General features: G+C 46.7%; 1 protein-coding gene across 2 annotated transcripts in view; it reads left to right on the forward strand.

Moving 5' to 3' along the window:
• The window catches only part of NHSL2 (NHS like 2), a 248,776-nt gene that overhangs the window by 151,511 nt on the left and 79,975 nt on the right, over positions 1 to 17,290 (forward strand). The window contains exon 1 of one of the 2 annotated variants that reach the window (XM_074391395.1): positions 16,609 to 16,934. The exons of the other annotated variant lie outside the window; for it this stretch is intronic. Coding sequence (XP_074247496.1) covers positions 16,868 to 16,934 — 67 coding nt within the window. The 5' untranslated portion in view covers positions 16,609 to 16,867. Of the gene's footprint in view, positions 1 to 16,608; positions 16,935 to 17,290 lie in introns of those variants that run through there. 2 annotated transcript variants of the gene reach the window in all.

The following is a 17,290-nucleotide window of genomic DNA, read 5'->3' on the forward strand; positions in this document are numbered from 1 at the left end:
CTTGCCTGGTTAGGATTTGAGTGCAGCAAACCAGGCATTAGGAGCCTTCTCTCCAGTCTAATCAGCCGCTTCACCCCACATACCCCAGGCTTCTTGGCCATTTCTTCTGAGAAGTTAGGGAGCCCATCCTCTCCCCAGATTCTTGCAATAGTCACCTGACCAGTTTGCCTGTCTCCATTCTGTCCCCTCCAGTCTTCTCCATTTTGGGAACGGGACCCTCCGTGTCTCCTTATGACCTCTGGCACAGTTTCCTAAAACTGGAAACTCAACCACACTAGTTGAAACACCTTCAAGAGGCACAGATGAGCTTTTCTTTTTACTTGAGTGCTTGCATATTTATTTTTTCACATGTGAGAGAAAAGTATAACCAGCATACCTGTGAAATCCAGGATTTCAGAGATGTTATTGCTGAGGATGAGGCTGAAGTTCAGAATCATAGACTGGCAGAACAGAAAAGGGCCTGAGGGGTTATCTTGCCACGCCCATGTCTTTGCCTTCACTTCCAATTCTTGTATGCTCTCTGACTACATCTTTGTGTGCTGAACTTCTACCCAACCTTTGAAGCCCATCTCAAAAGCTGCTTCTTTCATAAGTTGCGTATTACCTCTCCCAATAGACTGGGAACTGTTTGTAATAAGCTCCTCATTTTGGGGTCCACTCCTCCACCCCTGTCTCATTCCCAGCACATAATTGGCCTCAAGCAATGTTTGTGGAAGAAACTAATAGTCCTACTATCTACAGCAACACAGAATAAGTCTGCTTCTCCTTCCCGAAACCTGAGCTTGGAATAGACAGTCACAATGGGCTCCTGGTGGGGTCTCAGAGAGAGTAGGGGAGTTTCTTGAAGGCTGCTTAGAAGCAGGGCCTCCACCTAGGGACTTGGCCATCATGGAGAGAACCTCACAATTCTTCGATAAGGCCTTACCGAACACCTGCTTACTCTGAGCCAGCTCTGCTCTACGTGCCAGGGAGACTCCATAGTCTTCTCTTCCAAGGAGATGCTGCAACACTTTCTCTGCCATACTCCTCTGTCTACACTGTGTGAGTGGGAAGTAGAGGCCTCCTGCTTGCACATGTCAGTAACAGGTTCCAGTACTATTTTGGCAGGTTGTTCCAAAATGATTGCTTTTTGATTGGTGCAGTAAGCTTTAGGAAACCGCCCAATCCCCACTCCCATCTCCCCAGTGCAATAAGCAGAACATTTTCAAACTCTTTCTTCCCTGGGCCACTTCTGTCGTTGTCTGAGCTGATCCACATTCTGTGATTTTTAATAGCTTCCTTTTTAGTGAATGACATTCTCTTCTGGTCTCTTTCTCTCTCTTCTGAAACAGAGTTGGTTTTTTCCTGATTAGAAAAGTAAAATATGTGTTGTTTGTTTACTTATTGGTAAAAAGCTTGTTACTTAAAGCTCTTTATATATTAAAGATACTAACCCTTTTCTGTCCTATACTGCAATTATCTTTTCCTTTCCCAATTTGCTATTTTCTCTTGGATTTTTGGTTTATTGTGCTTAAGGATGCGCTAACATTTTTTTTTAATGAAGCTGCCAAATATGTTGACATTTTCTTTGTTATTTTAATGCTTAGAAAGTCTTGCCTCCTCCCAGATCAAATACTCATCTGCATTCTCCCCAACTGACAAGGATGATATTAATTGACCTCACCTCATTTGAGTTCTTTTGGGCTCCCCTTTTCTAGCCTCCATGATGCCCCTCCCCCTGCAGTTAACACAATTTTTCTTCAGTTGAGGCACAAAGCAATCAATTAGGCTGAAGCTTTAAATATGCTAATGAGGTCACCCTTTCCCCACCCCCTCACTTTTTCAGCCCCTTTGTAAAAGGACAGCTTGGGGTGGATCCCTTCCCCTGCTGTCCCATCTCCCACTTCCTAATCTCCTTCTTTAGCAGGCGGGGAGAGAAAGAGAAAAAGGAGAGTGCTAGCTAACTTCAAGTTGGAGGCTACCTGGGTGTCACCCCATTTCCAGTGTACACTTTTCACCTCTCCTCAGCAACTACATTTTCAGTTAGGTCCAAATCCAGAGCTCCCAGTTAATGGAAAGTCCCTGAGTATCTAAAGACTCAGACTTGAGCAAAGTCACGCGGCCAGCAGCCCGAGTTCCCCCGGCAACCGCCAGGCCGGGCTTGCTGCATCTTCTCCATCGCTGGCACGGTTACCATGGGAACGCGAGCACTAAATTGCTTTGCGTGTTTGGAAGCTGAAGACTTCAGCTTTGATGCACGTAGCCCAGCAATCGATTGACCTCCAATTAGGTTTTTGTTGTTTTCTTGAGGCATCTTTCTCCTTGTGCCTTGCCTATACCTCTTGAGGACTGTATTGGAGAGAGATCTGAGCATTTAGCTTAATTTTTGTAAAAAATTATTTCCACCTTGACTTATTCCAAAAAGGATTTAAGATGGCTTATAAGACACACCCTATACTTGGAGAGAACCTAAATTAGATGTAAGGGAGGAAGATGAGGCAGAGAGAAACAAGGGTAACTTGTGAAGAAGTCGTGATAGACAGTGAATGTCAGGAAGTCCCCTCTTGATAAATGTGGCTCCCAAATTTGACTTTAACCTTTCATGGCAGATAACAAAAAGGAGGCATGATCCGTTATAAGATTCACAGATAAAAGCAAATCAACTGCTTAACAGAAACGCAACGTTCCAAACCTTAAGACTAAAAATCTGTTTGTTTGTTTTTTTTACTGGAGATTCTAAATAAGATGTCACCTTTTTAGTCCTATCACCTAGCATATTACTTGAACAGATGAAAGCATATTCTAACCTTCGTAGGTGGCTTCTTTTTTCAAAAGCTTTCCACTTTTGTTATTGTTGTTGTTAAATAAGAAATATGCTTTTTGTAATGGCAAAATAGCAAAAATAGTGTAAATAAACATGGAATACTATGCTGCCTTTAAAAATCTTTATGGAATTGTTCCCACCTAGATTTGACCACTGTTGAACCGTTTTTTTTAAAGCGGACATTTTCCCATGTAAATCGGTACCACTTTTCTGCAGGACAGTTGGGTAGTATGTTTCAAAAGATCTAAAAATGTATACATCCTTTGATGTGGCAATTCTACTTTTAGAAATGCATACTAAGGAAATAATCAAACAAGTGCTAAAGATGCATGTACAAAGATGTACATCAAAACATTGGCTATGCTGTAAAGAGAAAAGAGAAAATTCTACATTCCCTACAGTAGGTGACTGGTTATGCAAACTAGTGCATCCATACAGTGGGGCATTATGCAGCTGTTGAAAGTGAAGATGGAAGTGTCTATTTACCAGGCCTCCTAGACTATACCAAGCCTCATCAATATACTGTCTTAGCACCCTGTAGCCCTTTATTCATTGCAGTTGTTATGGCTTCCTAATATATGTATTTGTGTGCTTATTTAACTTCTGCACGCATACACAGAATGGCAGGTCCATGAGGATAGAAACTAAGTCGGTTTTACTCCTTCCTGGTATCCCAAGTACCTTGGCATGTAATGGATAATAAATATTATAATTGTTTACTGATGGACTGACTGAAGAAATGAATGAAAAATCAAAGCCACCAGGTATTCATTTCTTTAATTTCCTTCCCATCCATCGCATACTTTCCTCAATCTCCAGCTGAGCCTTCAGTGCTGCCTACAAATACTTTTACTTTTGTCTGGTCTCTATGGCAGCTGCTCTATACCTCCCTTGGTTCTTGAGGCCAGACTACCTACCGCCTCCTACTTTTAGACGGGGATATCATCTCCTATTTTCCAGAAAAATTGGGAGCCAGCAAGTGTGGAGACCTTCAGTGCCCTTCCCTACCAGGGCCTGATTCTGTGAACTTCAGACACCAGGAGGCCATTGGAAACCCAGGCTAGAGCACATTCAGTAGACTGCTAGAAGGCAAAGCCAGACATCCTTGCCCACTTCTTTCTGTGAACCTTTCTCTCTAGCAATCCTCTTTCTTTCTGCCATCAGACCTCTTGAAAAGATACTTTGTTTTCTGCCTCTGATTCATCCTGTCCTTGTTTGCACTCAAGGGCACAGCTAAGTATGCTGTTGTGCACACCATTATCTATCCATGCAAGGTCCTTAAAATTTTTTCATCTTATTTTTCCTTTCATCTCTAATCTCACTCCCAGTCCCTCTCTAATGGTTTGATACATGCTTTTGGAAATACAGATGTCATTGAAAAATATGTAGTGTTTTCTGTGTTTGTGTGCTTTTAACTTACATAAATGATATGGATCCATAGATCATATTCTGTTTCTTTTTCCCCTCAACCCTCTGTTTCGAGGCCTCTCAGTGCTGCTACGTGCACATCTCGTTGATCACTTCTGTCTGACTTGGTACTCATCTACCACATTCTACTTCTCCCTTCCTCTGACACTGGACATCTTGGTTCTGCCAACTCTCTATGACCACAAATAATGCTGCAGAACCTTCCTCGACGTGCCACTGTGGACCTGGGCAAGAATTTCTCTAAGCCAGAGATTTTCAAAGTGCAGTTCACAGACTACTCAGAGTTACTGAGACTCTTTTGGAGAATGCTCAAAGTCAGAGCTGTTCCAAGATAATACTAGGACACTATTTGCCTTTTTCATAAGGTTGACATTTGCACCACTTGCAAAACTGTTGCCACCTTAGTGTGAAGCAAGGCAGAGGCACCAGCCTGTACCAGCAGTCACTGTGTTTTGTATTTTTTACTACTACAGAAAAAGGGAAAGAAAGCCACCAATCTTACTGAATAGTTTGATAAAGCAGTTAAAAATAGGTAATTTTATTAAATCTTGAGCCTGGAGTTGACGTCTTTTTAATATCCTGTGTGATGAAACAGGAAGAACACAGAAAGCACTTCTGCAGCGTGCTGAGTGAGATGGTTGTCTTGAGAAGAGCACTGTGCAATTGTTTGAGGTGTGAGTTCAACAGGCCTTTTTTTTTTTTTCCTGGAACGTCATTTTTACTTGAAAGAACAATTGACAGATAAACTATGGTTAGTCCAACTTGGGTATTGGGTGGACATTTTTCTTAAACATGAACTAAATGAGCCCGTTACTCCAAGAAAAACAGCTCACAGTATTTGTTACCAAAGATAAAACTTGAACTTTCAAGTGAAAAACAGAACTTTAGAAAACTTGTTTTTGGCACTAGGAGCTCAACAGCTTCCCAGTTCTTCTTCTTCTTCTACTTCTTCTTCTTCTTCTTCTTCTTCTTCTTCTTCTTCTTCTTCTTCTTCTTCTTCTTCTTCTTCTTTTTCTTCTTCTTCTTCTTTTTTGTTTAAGGAGTCTCACTCTGTCACCATGCTGGAGTGCAGTGGCGCAATCTCGACTCACTACAACCTCCGCCTCCCTGGTTCAAGCAATTCTCCTGCCTCAGCCTCCCAAGCAGCTGGGATTACAGGCGCGCACCACCATCCCCAGCTAATTTTTGTATTTTTAGTAGAGATGGGGTTTCACCATGTTGACCAGGATGGTCCCGATCACTTGACCTCGTGATCTGCCCACCTTGGCCTCTCAAAGTGCTGGGATTACAAACGTGAGCCACCACGCCGGGCCAGGTTTCAAGTTCTTAAAGGCATTCTCTTCCTGCCCCTTAACTCTTTATGATCTGTTGGGATTCTCAAGTTCCTTGTCCAGAAAATCCTCATTGTCAACGACACCAAGATTGGTATCTGACCTGGCTTACTAAGGCCCTATGCATGAGAGTGGATGTTGTCTTTGTCCATCACTTTGGAGGAGTGATTTAGTCTGCATGCCAGGGAGATACACAAATTTTGGACTAGTGCACAGGAAGTCTGCCATTGCAGAGAGAGACAGAGACACAAAGAGTTGTGACACAAAGCTTCAACATCCATGCTCCATGTTCTTCTCATTCTCCCCACTGAAACTGGACCATCTCACCTACTTTTTGGCTTCATATTCTCCCAAGACCTTGTGACTGCTCCATTTATATTTATTTCCAGCTCTGAGCTCTGGATAGCATACCTTTAGCACCCTCTAGACACACGGACTACATCCGAGGCAAGCTCTCTCCTCCTCATCCCTGCACCTGCTGGTTTTTCAGGGTTCCCTAACATAAGGAATGGCACCACCCATTCTTTCTCCATACCACCACCATGGTCTGTTCTCCCTTTCCAGCCCCACCACTCCACCCTGGAGCAGGCCCTCATTATGTCTCACCTGGGTCCCTTCCACAGCCTCCTAACTGGTGTCCTGGCCCCTCTCCAATCAGCCTTCCACATTGCAGCCACCCTGCTGATCTTCAGCTCACTCCCTTGCTCAAAGCTTCTGTGGCTCCCTATCACCTGCAAGATAAAATCCACACCCCTTCTTATGACATTTAAGGCCTCCGTGGTCTAGTTCCGATTACCTCATCTTCTATCTGGCTATACCAGATCACTTATTTTTCTCCGTAAATACCAGAAACCCTTATACCTTTATGCTCTTGCCCAAAACGTCCTCTTTGCCTAGAATATCCTCTCTCCAGACCTCATTTTACCAGCAAATGTTGCTTCATTCTTTTCGAGTTCAGAATCACCTTTTCTTGATGCCCTTCACTTCCTCTGAGGGAAGGAATTCAGTTCTGGTTGCTGGCAACTGGCAATGAATGGATGCCTAGGGAATGAAAGGGGATTGCATCAAATGATGGCTTGGGTGGTTGAGGTTGCAGAATTTGAGCTGATCCCTAAAAGGAATAATTTTTTTTTTCTTTTTTTTTTTTTGAGCCGGAGTTTTGCTCTTGTTACCCAGGCTGGAGTGCAATGGTGCGATCTCGGCTCACCGCAACCTCCGCCTCCTGGGTTCAGGCAATTCTCCTGTCTCAGCCTCCTGAGTAGCTGGGATTACAGGCACCCACAACCATACCCAGCTAATTTTTTGTATTTTTAGTAGAGACGGGGTTTCACCATGTTGACCAGGATGGTCTCGATCTCTTGACCTTGTGATCCACCCGCCTCGGCCTCCCAATGTGCTGGGATTACAGGCTTGAGCCACCGCGCCCGGCAGTAATAATCTTAATGATAACTAACATTTATTGATCACTTGCTATGCACCAGACCTTGCTCTGTGCACTTTCTATGCATTCTCTTTTATTCTCATTCTCTAGCAACCCCAAGCTCACTTTATCTTCACTTTAGGGATGAAAAAACTGAGGGCCAGAGTTCTATCAGTGGTTGTGAAGCTTTGCTGAGGGGCAGCTTGGTGATCTGCTGCAGAACACCTTCTTGCCATAAATAGCAGATTAGGGATAGCATCTAGAATCGCTTGCAAGTATGTCTGTCACACAAAGGAGGATAAAGTGCACTTGACCTCAGAAGCATGAGGCCATGTGGTGAAGCACAGAAACCAGTCTTTGAAGTCTATCTGGCTGTGTGACCTTGAGCCAATTTCCTGATCTCTCTGAGCTTGTTTCCTATGTGCAAATTGAGGATAGTAATAGCGCCATTGCAGTTTTGTGGTGCAGATGAGCTATGAGGAATGCAAAAGAATCCAGCATGGTGTTACGTATGTACAGGGACTCCGTCAATGTCAATTCACTTTTTTCCTCCCCAGTGCCCAAGGAAAGAAGTGTAGCATGGTGAGACATCAGGAGTCAGAGGAGTTGTGGTCTGACTCTGGCACTAGTAAGGCTGTGCAACCCTCAGCAAGTTACTTGCCCTCTCTGGGCTTCAGTTTCTTCCTACACTTGTAACATAAGGAAGTTCTGTTTTACAGTAGTTGGGTGTTTCAATTTTGTCTCATCATCCAGCCATGCAATGAAAGGGGAAAAAACCTAGAAGAGAATCAGGAAAATGCTCAGGTCATGCTGTGTTTTGTGGAAGCTAGGCATATCCGACAATGGGAAATACTTCCTGAAGACACAGACTTTGGACCTGTTTACCTAGAAAGGAGCTCAGGACTCCTCATCGACAGACACAAAACCAGCCCCCTGCCCCCCACCCAACTTCCAGGAGATGCCCCCACAGGCTTGGGCCTCTCTGCCAAGGCAGGCCTGGAGCTGATTCAAGGGCCCAGCTGCCCGTTGCCATGGCAACATTCCAGCGCGCTTTGCATAGTGACAGGGATGCTAGGCTTTGCTAACAAAGTGCTCTGTAAAGGACTTCATGTCTTTGACGGGGACAATTCCGCCTTCTTTTTCACACGAATAACTCTGGGGGCTGTAAGGAGGGATTTGGCAAGTCACTTCCCCTGTCTTGGCCTGAGCCCTTGGGTTTTCCTTGAAGGCACAAGTTGGCAGCTTTTTATTTTTCTATTTCCAAATATACCACCACTACCCTCCTCCTGACCACTCCCCACTCCAAAGGGAAGAATGGTTGTTCCCTTACTTAGAGCTTTGGTGAGCTCGGTGTGTTTATGAAAATGGGAGGAATGGACTGTCCAAATCACTCTATACCCTTGACTGATTGCTGGATCAAATAGTTTTTAATCCCTTTTTCTTTGTTCAGAATGCCCAGTGTTTTTCAGGATTGAAACAGGAAGACCTATATTGTCCCTGGAGCAGGAAACATATTTGGAATTCTGAGTAGGCTGGGAAGGAAGCCAGGCAGACCTGGGTGAATCCTGCTTTCATGACTTACAAGCTGTGTGATGTTTGGCAAGTTACTTAACGTCCCCTAATCTCAGTTTTCTCATATGTGCAATGGGAATGGTAATACGGCCTTCACGGGTACTATGGTGGAATAGTTACAAGGTTTAAATATATCTTATGCTTGTCTGCTTCTTCTCTCTGTTTCCATCATCCGGATCCTAGCTCATCATCTCTTCCTGGACTACTGTGATATCCTCCTGCCTATTTCTACTGGAACTTCCCTCTAGCCCTTTGTTTACATAGCAGACATGGTGGTCTTTTAGACATTTAAATCATATCCTATCGCTTCCTTGTTTAAAATGTTCTAATGGTTTCCCATTGCTCTTCAAGTAATAGCCACCTCTCACCCCCCACCTCCTCCACCGTAGACACGCTGGCTTCCTTTCCATTTCTCAGAGACATCGAGGTCCCTCTCACCTCGTGGCCTCATAGCCTCATGGCCTTGGCACTGTCTGTTCCTTCTGCTGGCTCCTTCTCAGGCTCAGTTCTTAGCTCAGAGAGACCTTCTCTTACCACTCATCCAAACTAGCTCCCTATGCCTGCCCCATCCCTTGCCATGACATCACCATGCTGATTTCCTTCATGGCACTTGTCACTAACTAGCCCTACCTTGGTAATTTGTGCATTTGGTTATTGTCTATCTCTTCTGCCTGGATTGTAAACTCTTTACATCTGCCTCATTCATTTCTATTACCCAGTACCCAGCACAGGGCTTAATATCATAGGCTTAGTAAAATCTATTGAATGAATGAATGTGGTAGGTAGAGCATTGGGAACAAACCTGAAAGATAATAGAGTGCAATACATGTTTATTACTTTCTTTTTGCCTTTTTCCGTCACCCGGGTGGAAAGCAGAGGTGGTGTGCTAGACCTGTGGCCTCCAAAGTGAATGTATCATCTACTGTGGTGCAGGAAGAAAACATTAGAATTTCTGTTAAACCTCATCTTTATCATATCCTAATTTCCATGTTTGTCTATGTTTTATAATTTATAAAACTGATTAGTACAGTAGTGCATGTATATCGCTTATACATAAATATATATAATGGGAGCATAGGCTCAAAAATACTTGGAGACCACAGCTGGTGGTTAGCAAACCGGCAGACTGTTGACAGAATATGAACTATAGGTAGGCTGGGTTGAGCCAGCAGAGAAGTTTCCCAGATTGGAGGTTGGGCGCCTTGGGAACAGGGTTGGGGGTGGCCAACATGCATGCTCCAGGTCTCCACCGTACTCTGTGGCTTACCCTAGCCTACTTCATTCATGGCCCTGTCCTTTCTGACCTTTACAGGCATGTGCATTTCCAACCCCAGAGAGGGATTATTCTGCAAGTCTCTAGAGAACCTTCTGTTCTGGAAATTCGTGCTGGTCAATCCCCAGGGGGAGGTATGTGGGAAAGACTAAAGCCTAGGAGTCCCCTGAGGGCAGCAGCTGGGGCTTCCCATTCTTCTGTCCTCTGTAAACAGAATGGTACCAGGAACAGAGTGGGTGCTTGGATCCTTCGAGAATGTACTTGTTGACTGTCAGTGCATAGGACAACCCTGTCTGAGTGTCTGAGCTGAGAAGACCCTTGGGAGATAATTAGGTTCATATGTTTCACTGTCCAGATGGAAACTAAATGGGGCTCAGAGAGGTCAAGGCCTGCCAAAGTCATAGAGCATCCCACCGGGGCTTTGTCTCCTGCGTCTGCATCCCCTCCTAGCCTCTGGGGTGTATGTTTATTCACAACGTGGGCCTTGGCTGGTTCCAACCCCTTGGCCTTGGCCTCTACTCATAACACCAGCTCTCAGAAGCGTTCTGGCTTTTTACTGGGACAAGGGCCAAAAAAGAAAAACATTTCCCAAATCATAATTCCACAGCCTCCCCCAAACCCACTTTCTATGTAACTAATCCCGGTGTTCCTTGGCTATTAACGACATCACTGCGTTTCTAGTCACTTTGGCCCAAAATACATAGTGTTCCACCTCCCTTGAGTAGGGGCTACTATGTCCCAGGCCAACAAGTTGACCATGACCAGGACTACAGAAGCACCCCCCTAAAACAGTTTTAACTGTCACTGCAGATCTTTTGTCCAGCAGCCTTGAGGAAGGTATGAGTAATTCAATCCAATTTACAGATACCAAATATTTTTCTTTAAACCAACTCATTCAATTTTGCCTCGAATATTCAAGAAATTACTTTGCATGCACTCAGTTTTTCCCTGTAATTTTTATTAGAATCTACTACACATTAGAATAAATACGTGACTGTTAAACTTTAAAAGATCCTCCCGTATTTCTAAAATTTTCCGTCGTACTATCACCTCACATACCACTAGCACAACGTGTGCTGCACTTAGGGGAATACTGTACCGTGGGAATTAACTCAAGGGGAAGACTGTACATTTGGGAAGATCAGAAAAGGCTTAAGATGGACCTGAGATCTGTAGATAGGGTATGGCTGTGCAGAGGGGAAGTCGATTTCTGGCTGTAAGACTCTGAGAAAGCTTTGTGGGGGAGGAGACATTTGGGCTGGGTCTTGAGAGATAGGTCTGACTTTTCATAAGCAGAGATGGAAGTGGAAGGAAAAGTATTCTAGGCAGAAGGAAGAGAACACTTCATCAAGGCTATAAGAGAAGTTTGTGCTTTAGGCTTGAGGGACTGTGCCTGACGTGCAGTTGGAAAGTGTCTCTGGGCCCAGGGTTGAGTGAGTTTGCTCTCTTGGGGCACAGAACACATAAGCACTGTGAGGGGCAGCCGCTGGCAGGCTATAGCCCACTGCAGTCAGAGTCAGAGTAAGAATCAGAGTGTGTATTAGAATTCACTTTGCCTTACGGAACTTGCACCTGGAAATTCCCCCAGCAGGACAGAGCATGCACAGGCTATGGCAGACGGGGCCACAAGGAGGCAGGCCTGGAGTCAGCCTAACTTGGGTTCAAGTCTCAACTCTGCCGCTTACTAACTCCATCTTTTTATCTAATCTCTGTTTCCTCATCTTCAACTTAGGTCCTAATAATTCACACCTGACAGGGTGGTTGTGAGGAGTAAGAGCATGACTAAAGTGACAGGCTAGTTATTGTCTCAGCTCTTGGGTTCCAGGGGGCAGTCCAGAGATAGTACCACCTGCCCTACTTCCTGTCCATGCACTTTGACATCCCTGAGTACAGAGGGGTACAGCCAGTGAGGTGGTAACAATAAACCTTAAGCTGTTTCACTTTGGGAACATGGACCCCAGAGTCACTTTTTTCGGGCCTCAGACCTCTCTGTCTCCTCCCCTGGTGTGTCTAAGGCACCAAGTAGGGTTGGGGACCAGCCAAATGCTGGGGCCTGGCCCTCTCTCTTCTATAGAACTGGGTGTTCCTGGCTGGCCTTAACTTGTACACAAGCTAGAAAGAAAGAAGCTGTTTTTTCCCCAAAGCCCACATGAAGACATCACAGGATGTTCAGCCCCCTCCTAAAGCCACCGCGCCTCCCTCCCTGAGCACAGTGCTTAGTGAAAAGGCTAGCCAGCCTTTCCAGCCCCTCCCCATAGGCAGTAATCTTGCATCAGTGAACCCATCAGAACAGCTGCCACCAGCACCCTACCCAACCTGGATGTGCACCCTGATGAGAAGGAAGGGATGAGAAAAATTTGCAAAGGTGCTTGGGTTGATGGAGGAACAAGGGCAAAGCGTGTGGAGCTTTCAGAGGGATCGCCAGGGAGAAAAGGAGGCCTGGGAGGGAGGAGAGGAGGGAAGGTCTGCATGAGCAGGGTAGCTCGATCCGTGCTCACGAATGGGCAGACACTAACTCAGCTATCCTCTGTGCCAGGCCCTCCACAAAGCACAGCTTGAAACACCCAAACTTTGGCCCATCCCCCAAAGAATTCATAAGTTGCTGAGGGCAGAAAAGGTTCATAAATACATGGAAGATTTCCAGCAATTCTAGGACATCTATGTTTAAGGACAAATGAGAGGCTTCTAGACAGCCAGAGCTGAAGGTATTCAGATGAGTTAACCCTGCAGACTGTGAGTAGGGATGTGTGCAAAGACGGCTTTCAAGGGGTGACGGGATTTGAGCTGAAGCTTGAGGAACAGCCTGTAGGGTTTGGGAACAGCAGGTAGAGGTGGTGAGAGGGGATGGGAAGCATTGTTTAGCAAGCACCTACTATGGGCCTGGTGTCATTTAGCTCATTTCAGTATTATCTCATGAAAGTCTGACAGTAGCTTACAAGTTACGTGTTTTCATTCCGCCATTATACATGGAAAATTGAGGCTGGAGAGGTTAAGTAACTTGGACAAGTTTACACAGTAGAAATGGCAGCATGAGGATCTGAATCTAGGCTTCTCTGACCACAAAGCTTTTCCCTGGCCACTTTACTATGAAATGGTAGAATTTAGAAATACGGGAGGATCTTTTAAAGTTTAACAGATGTCCTCTTTGCCACGATGACAAGGTAAAGAGGAGAATGAGTAGCCAGATTGAATGGGCAGAGGGGTCTGTTTCAGGGAATAAAAAAAGAAAGGGAAAAGAGGTCAGATGAAGCAGCTTCTGAGTATAGGGCTGGAGAGTGTGGACTTGACGCTTTAGACAATAGGACATTGGAAGGTTCCAAGCGATGGAGAGATGTGGTTTGATTTATATTTGTAAAAGCTCACTTGGGCTGCAGATTATAGGCTGCAGAGGTGGAATCAGGGAGCCCAGTGAAGAAGATATTCATTGCAGGGGTCTGGAGAGGGATGATGGTGGCTGGGACCAGGGTGAGGGAAGTGGAGATGATGCTGTGAAGTGCTACAATTTGAGACAGTTCTAGGAACAATTTACAGGACTCAGTGAGTGGGTAGAGAAGGGAGAGGAAAGCATAAAAGATGTCTAAAAGCATTCCTCATTTAATTTAGATGATTAAAAAGGATATGATGGAGAAAGTACTGAGTGTGGAGATAGACAGGGGTCCAAATCCTGGCTGCACCGTACACTAGTTGGGTTCATTTCGTCCAGAGGGAGTGTGTGGCCCCCAGCAGATCCTTAAGCATCTAATGGAGTATGGTCATGGGCACACTGGTGCTTGGGTGAGAAGATCTCCAGAGGCCACAGTGGGGCTTACAGAGAGAAGGAAGTAAGGACGTGGGACACAAAGTAGAGGCTCCCCAGATGAGAAGCTCAGATGAGAATGGGAGAGGAATGGTGAGGCAGAAAGGTCAAGGGAGAAAGGAGGGGTTCTGTGTCTGCTTTCCTCTTTCATTTTTCCTCTAATGGGAACATCTTGAGCATGGGCGTAGGCCCAGTGGAAGAAGCCAATATGGACCTTGGCTAAGCTGCCTCCCCTCTCTTAGCCTGTTTAAGTATCAGTAAAGTGGATTAAACTAGTACTATCTGCCTGACAAGGCTGGTGTGAAAAAGATATGCAATGATGGTTTAAAAGCCGCTTTGAGGTCAGACGTGATAGCTCACAGGTGTAATCCCAGCACTTTGGGAAGCCGAAGTGGGAGGATCACTTGAGCCTAGGAATTCAAGACCAGCCTGAGCAACATAGTGAGACCCTCCACCTCTACAATAAAACAAAATAAAATTAGCTGGGTGTGATGGGGTGCGACTGTAGTCCCAGCTACTCGGGAGACTGAGGTGGGAGGATCACTTGAGCCCAGGAGGTTGAGGCTTCAGTGAGCCATGATCGTGCCACTGCACTCCAGCCTGAGTGACAGAGCAAGACCCTGTCTCAAAAAGCAGACAGACAAACCAACAAAGCGCTCTGAGGAAAGTTTCTGTGGCCCTGGTCATGTTCAGCTTCTTGACCTGAATAGAGGTACACAGATGTGGCCAGGTTGTGATCAATCACTCATTCCTCCTCCCCACTCGCCCATGCCTTTACTCCCCAAACACTTCCAAAACATACCTGTTCCTATTCACGCTTCCTCATGGGGTTCCTGGAACTACAATCCAGGGTCCCAAGTGCACAACCCAATCAAATTCAATTCCGTTTTCACTTTCAGGATGTCCCACACATTTTAGAATCATCTCAAGTTGTTATGGTTCTGTCTTTTCTAGCCTCTTTGAGCTTTAAGTCCATGTTTACAACCTTGAAGCTGCCAAGCTCATACCTAGGATACATCACAAATGGATAAGAGGTCAAGAACCAGACGTTCCCCAAGCCTCAGTTATTCACTTATCACTTTCAAGATTTTTGCCATGTTCATCAGTCTTCATGATTTCTACAATATTCATAAATGTATTTTCCTAAGATGCTTCACACCTGCTCTGAGACCTCTATTTCCCAGGCCGTCTTTTCTGGCCTCAGATCCGTTCCTTGGAAGCCCCACATTCCACAGTGAGCTGCAAAGCCCAAGCATGGGTCACAGTATCCTGTGGTTCCTCTCTATAATTATCTGTTGCCCCCACTAGGCTGAGGCAGCCTGAAGTCAGTAGCTTGAGGGATGTTTGTGGAATTGTTGAAGAAAACTGAAGAGACCTTTGAAAGCTGGGGACTCAACAGGAGAGATTCATAGCAGGGGTAATATTACAAATAGTTAACAGTGTGTCCTTCCACTTTCTGTTTCTGGCCAACTCTTCGTCCTTCATTACCGAGTCCAAGCATCACCTCCTCTGGGAAGGGATCTCCAGACCTTCCAGACTGCAGAAGTTTCTCTGATAGTCCCACAATATTATTGATCCTTCTCTGTATTGTTGTGGCCTGTGGATGTGTCAGTCACCCCTTCCTAGACAATGCCTGGCACCTCTGTGTCCCCGACCTTGCATTGAGCCTGGCCAGAGCAGATCCCTGGAAACTGCTGAAAGAATGACTGAATGACTAGGCAGTTGAGTGGGCAGAGGGATGCAGGGATCCCACTTTAGACCTCTTGCCCCAAAGTCACAAAGCTCTGCTTTCTGGGTGGCACAGTGCCCCAAGTCTGCCAGGCTGAAGCTTTAGCCAGACTCACACTCACAGTGCCCCATGGACATGACTATGACAGACAGGCCCCCTGTTCCAGTGAGCATGAATCTGATGACATCAGCATTGAGCAGTACCACGACTCGCCTGAGTAAAGACACTTGAGGCTGTCTAGCTCCGGGAGAGTTGGTTCCAGGAGCCACAGCCTTCCTCATAGCCAGGCTGCTGGGGCTGCATTGGGCTGCTGAGCCAGCACCACCTGCCCCGTGTCACTTATCCCACAGGGCTGCAGCACTCACAGTGAGCGACTGCGTAAGTGTGTCCGTGTGTGTGTGTATGTGTGTGTGTGTGTGTGTGTGTGTGTGTGTGAGAGAGAGAGAGAGAGAGAGAGAGAGAGAGAGAGAGAGAGAGAGAAACAAGAGAGCGCGCATGGATTTGCTATGGGACTCATGGAAGGAGTCCTCTCATTGGCTGCCGGGGTCCCAGTTCCAGTCTTCGAATCTCTGGGCTGCCAGCTCTGCCCTCCCCTGGGAAGGCAAAGCAGGCGAGGGAGGGGAGAGTGGAGTGAGGCTTCAGGTGTGTCTGACAAGGAGGCAGGTACACCTGGTGGCCACATTGGGCATTCTAGTAGCATCTGATTATGCTAGCTCCAAGTCTGCAGCCTGACAGCTTTGTGCTCTGCCCAAATTTTCCCAGATTTCTGTCAGGACTGGACCCCAGAGCCCATTGGCAGCTGTCACTTACAGAACTGGATCTGTCCTTCAGTGGAGCAGGGAGCTGTGTCACTTAGAATTCCTGGGTAGCACATTCCTTCACTAGTCCCTGTCACACTCCCGGATTAGGCTCTGTTATTGGCCCCGCGCTCCTGCAAGCTTCTGCAGACAGAGCGAGCGAGTGAGCGAGTGAGTGAACGAGCAAGCGGCAGCAGGAATGACAGCACTGAGAGCAGAAACAGCCAGGGACGGTGAGGGTGGGCGAGTTGGGTCCCGGGGGGTGCCTGTGCTGGCCCCCTCTGCAGAGGCAGATGAGGTGGGGGCCATACTCAGGACTTGCTAGGGTTCCTCTTGGAACCTGGGCTGCTCGACCTGAGTGGAGCACTGAGCAAGGGGGAGGGGGGAAGGGAGGGGGAGAGAGAGGGAGGAAGGAGGGGAGAGAGAGAGAGAGAGAGAGAGAGAGAGAGAGAGAGAGAGACTGACTGAGAGAAGCTCCTAGCAGGCTCTAGTCCAAGTGAGAGGCTCAGATCTGTACAATTCTGTGCCAGGGGCACAAGTGGGATTTGGAAGAGCCATGTGTGTGAGAAGCAAAGCTGAGGTGATGTAAGCACCTGGGGAGGAGCACAGGCAGAGAAGGAGGAGGAGTAGGAGGAGGAGGAGAAAGAGGAGGAGGAGGAGGAGAAAGAGGAGGAGGAGGAGGTGGCGGCGGCCGCGGTGGCTGCCAGTCCAGAGCAGAATGATGGGCAACTCTCACCACAAGCAACCGAGGAGTAAGAGCCAAAGCAGGATGCATTCAGCAACAGGTACTCTTTTCCCTTCCCTCCTTTTCTGGGGCTCCTACAGCCAGGGCCTCCCAGATGCTGCCATGCGGGGCCCCTGACCCTTGGCGTGACTTGCAGGGGCTGGCAGGGGGCAGGGAAAGAGCCCGAGGGAGATGCCGGTGAACTCCTGGCTCCTCTGCTCCTGTGCCAGGCTGAATTGCATAAGTCAGAGGGCCCTGAGTTGGGAGGGGCCAGCCCCTTCACCGGCAACACTGTGTAGCCTCTGGAGGGTGGCTGGAGTGTCAGAGAAGTGAGCAGCGTGCCAGTGATTGAAGTTCATGGCTAGGACTGTGCTTTCTCCCTGGATCCAGTAGGCAGAGTCTTGGAACCATGCATGG

The sequence above is a fragment of the Saimiri boliviensis genome, chromosome X (assembly GCF_048565385.1).
Source record: "Saimiri boliviensis isolate mSaiBol1 chromosome X, mSaiBol1.pri, whole genome shotgun sequence".
Taxonomy (NCBI): domain Eukaryota; kingdom Metazoa; phylum Chordata; class Mammalia; order Primates; family Cebidae; genus Saimiri; species Saimiri boliviensis.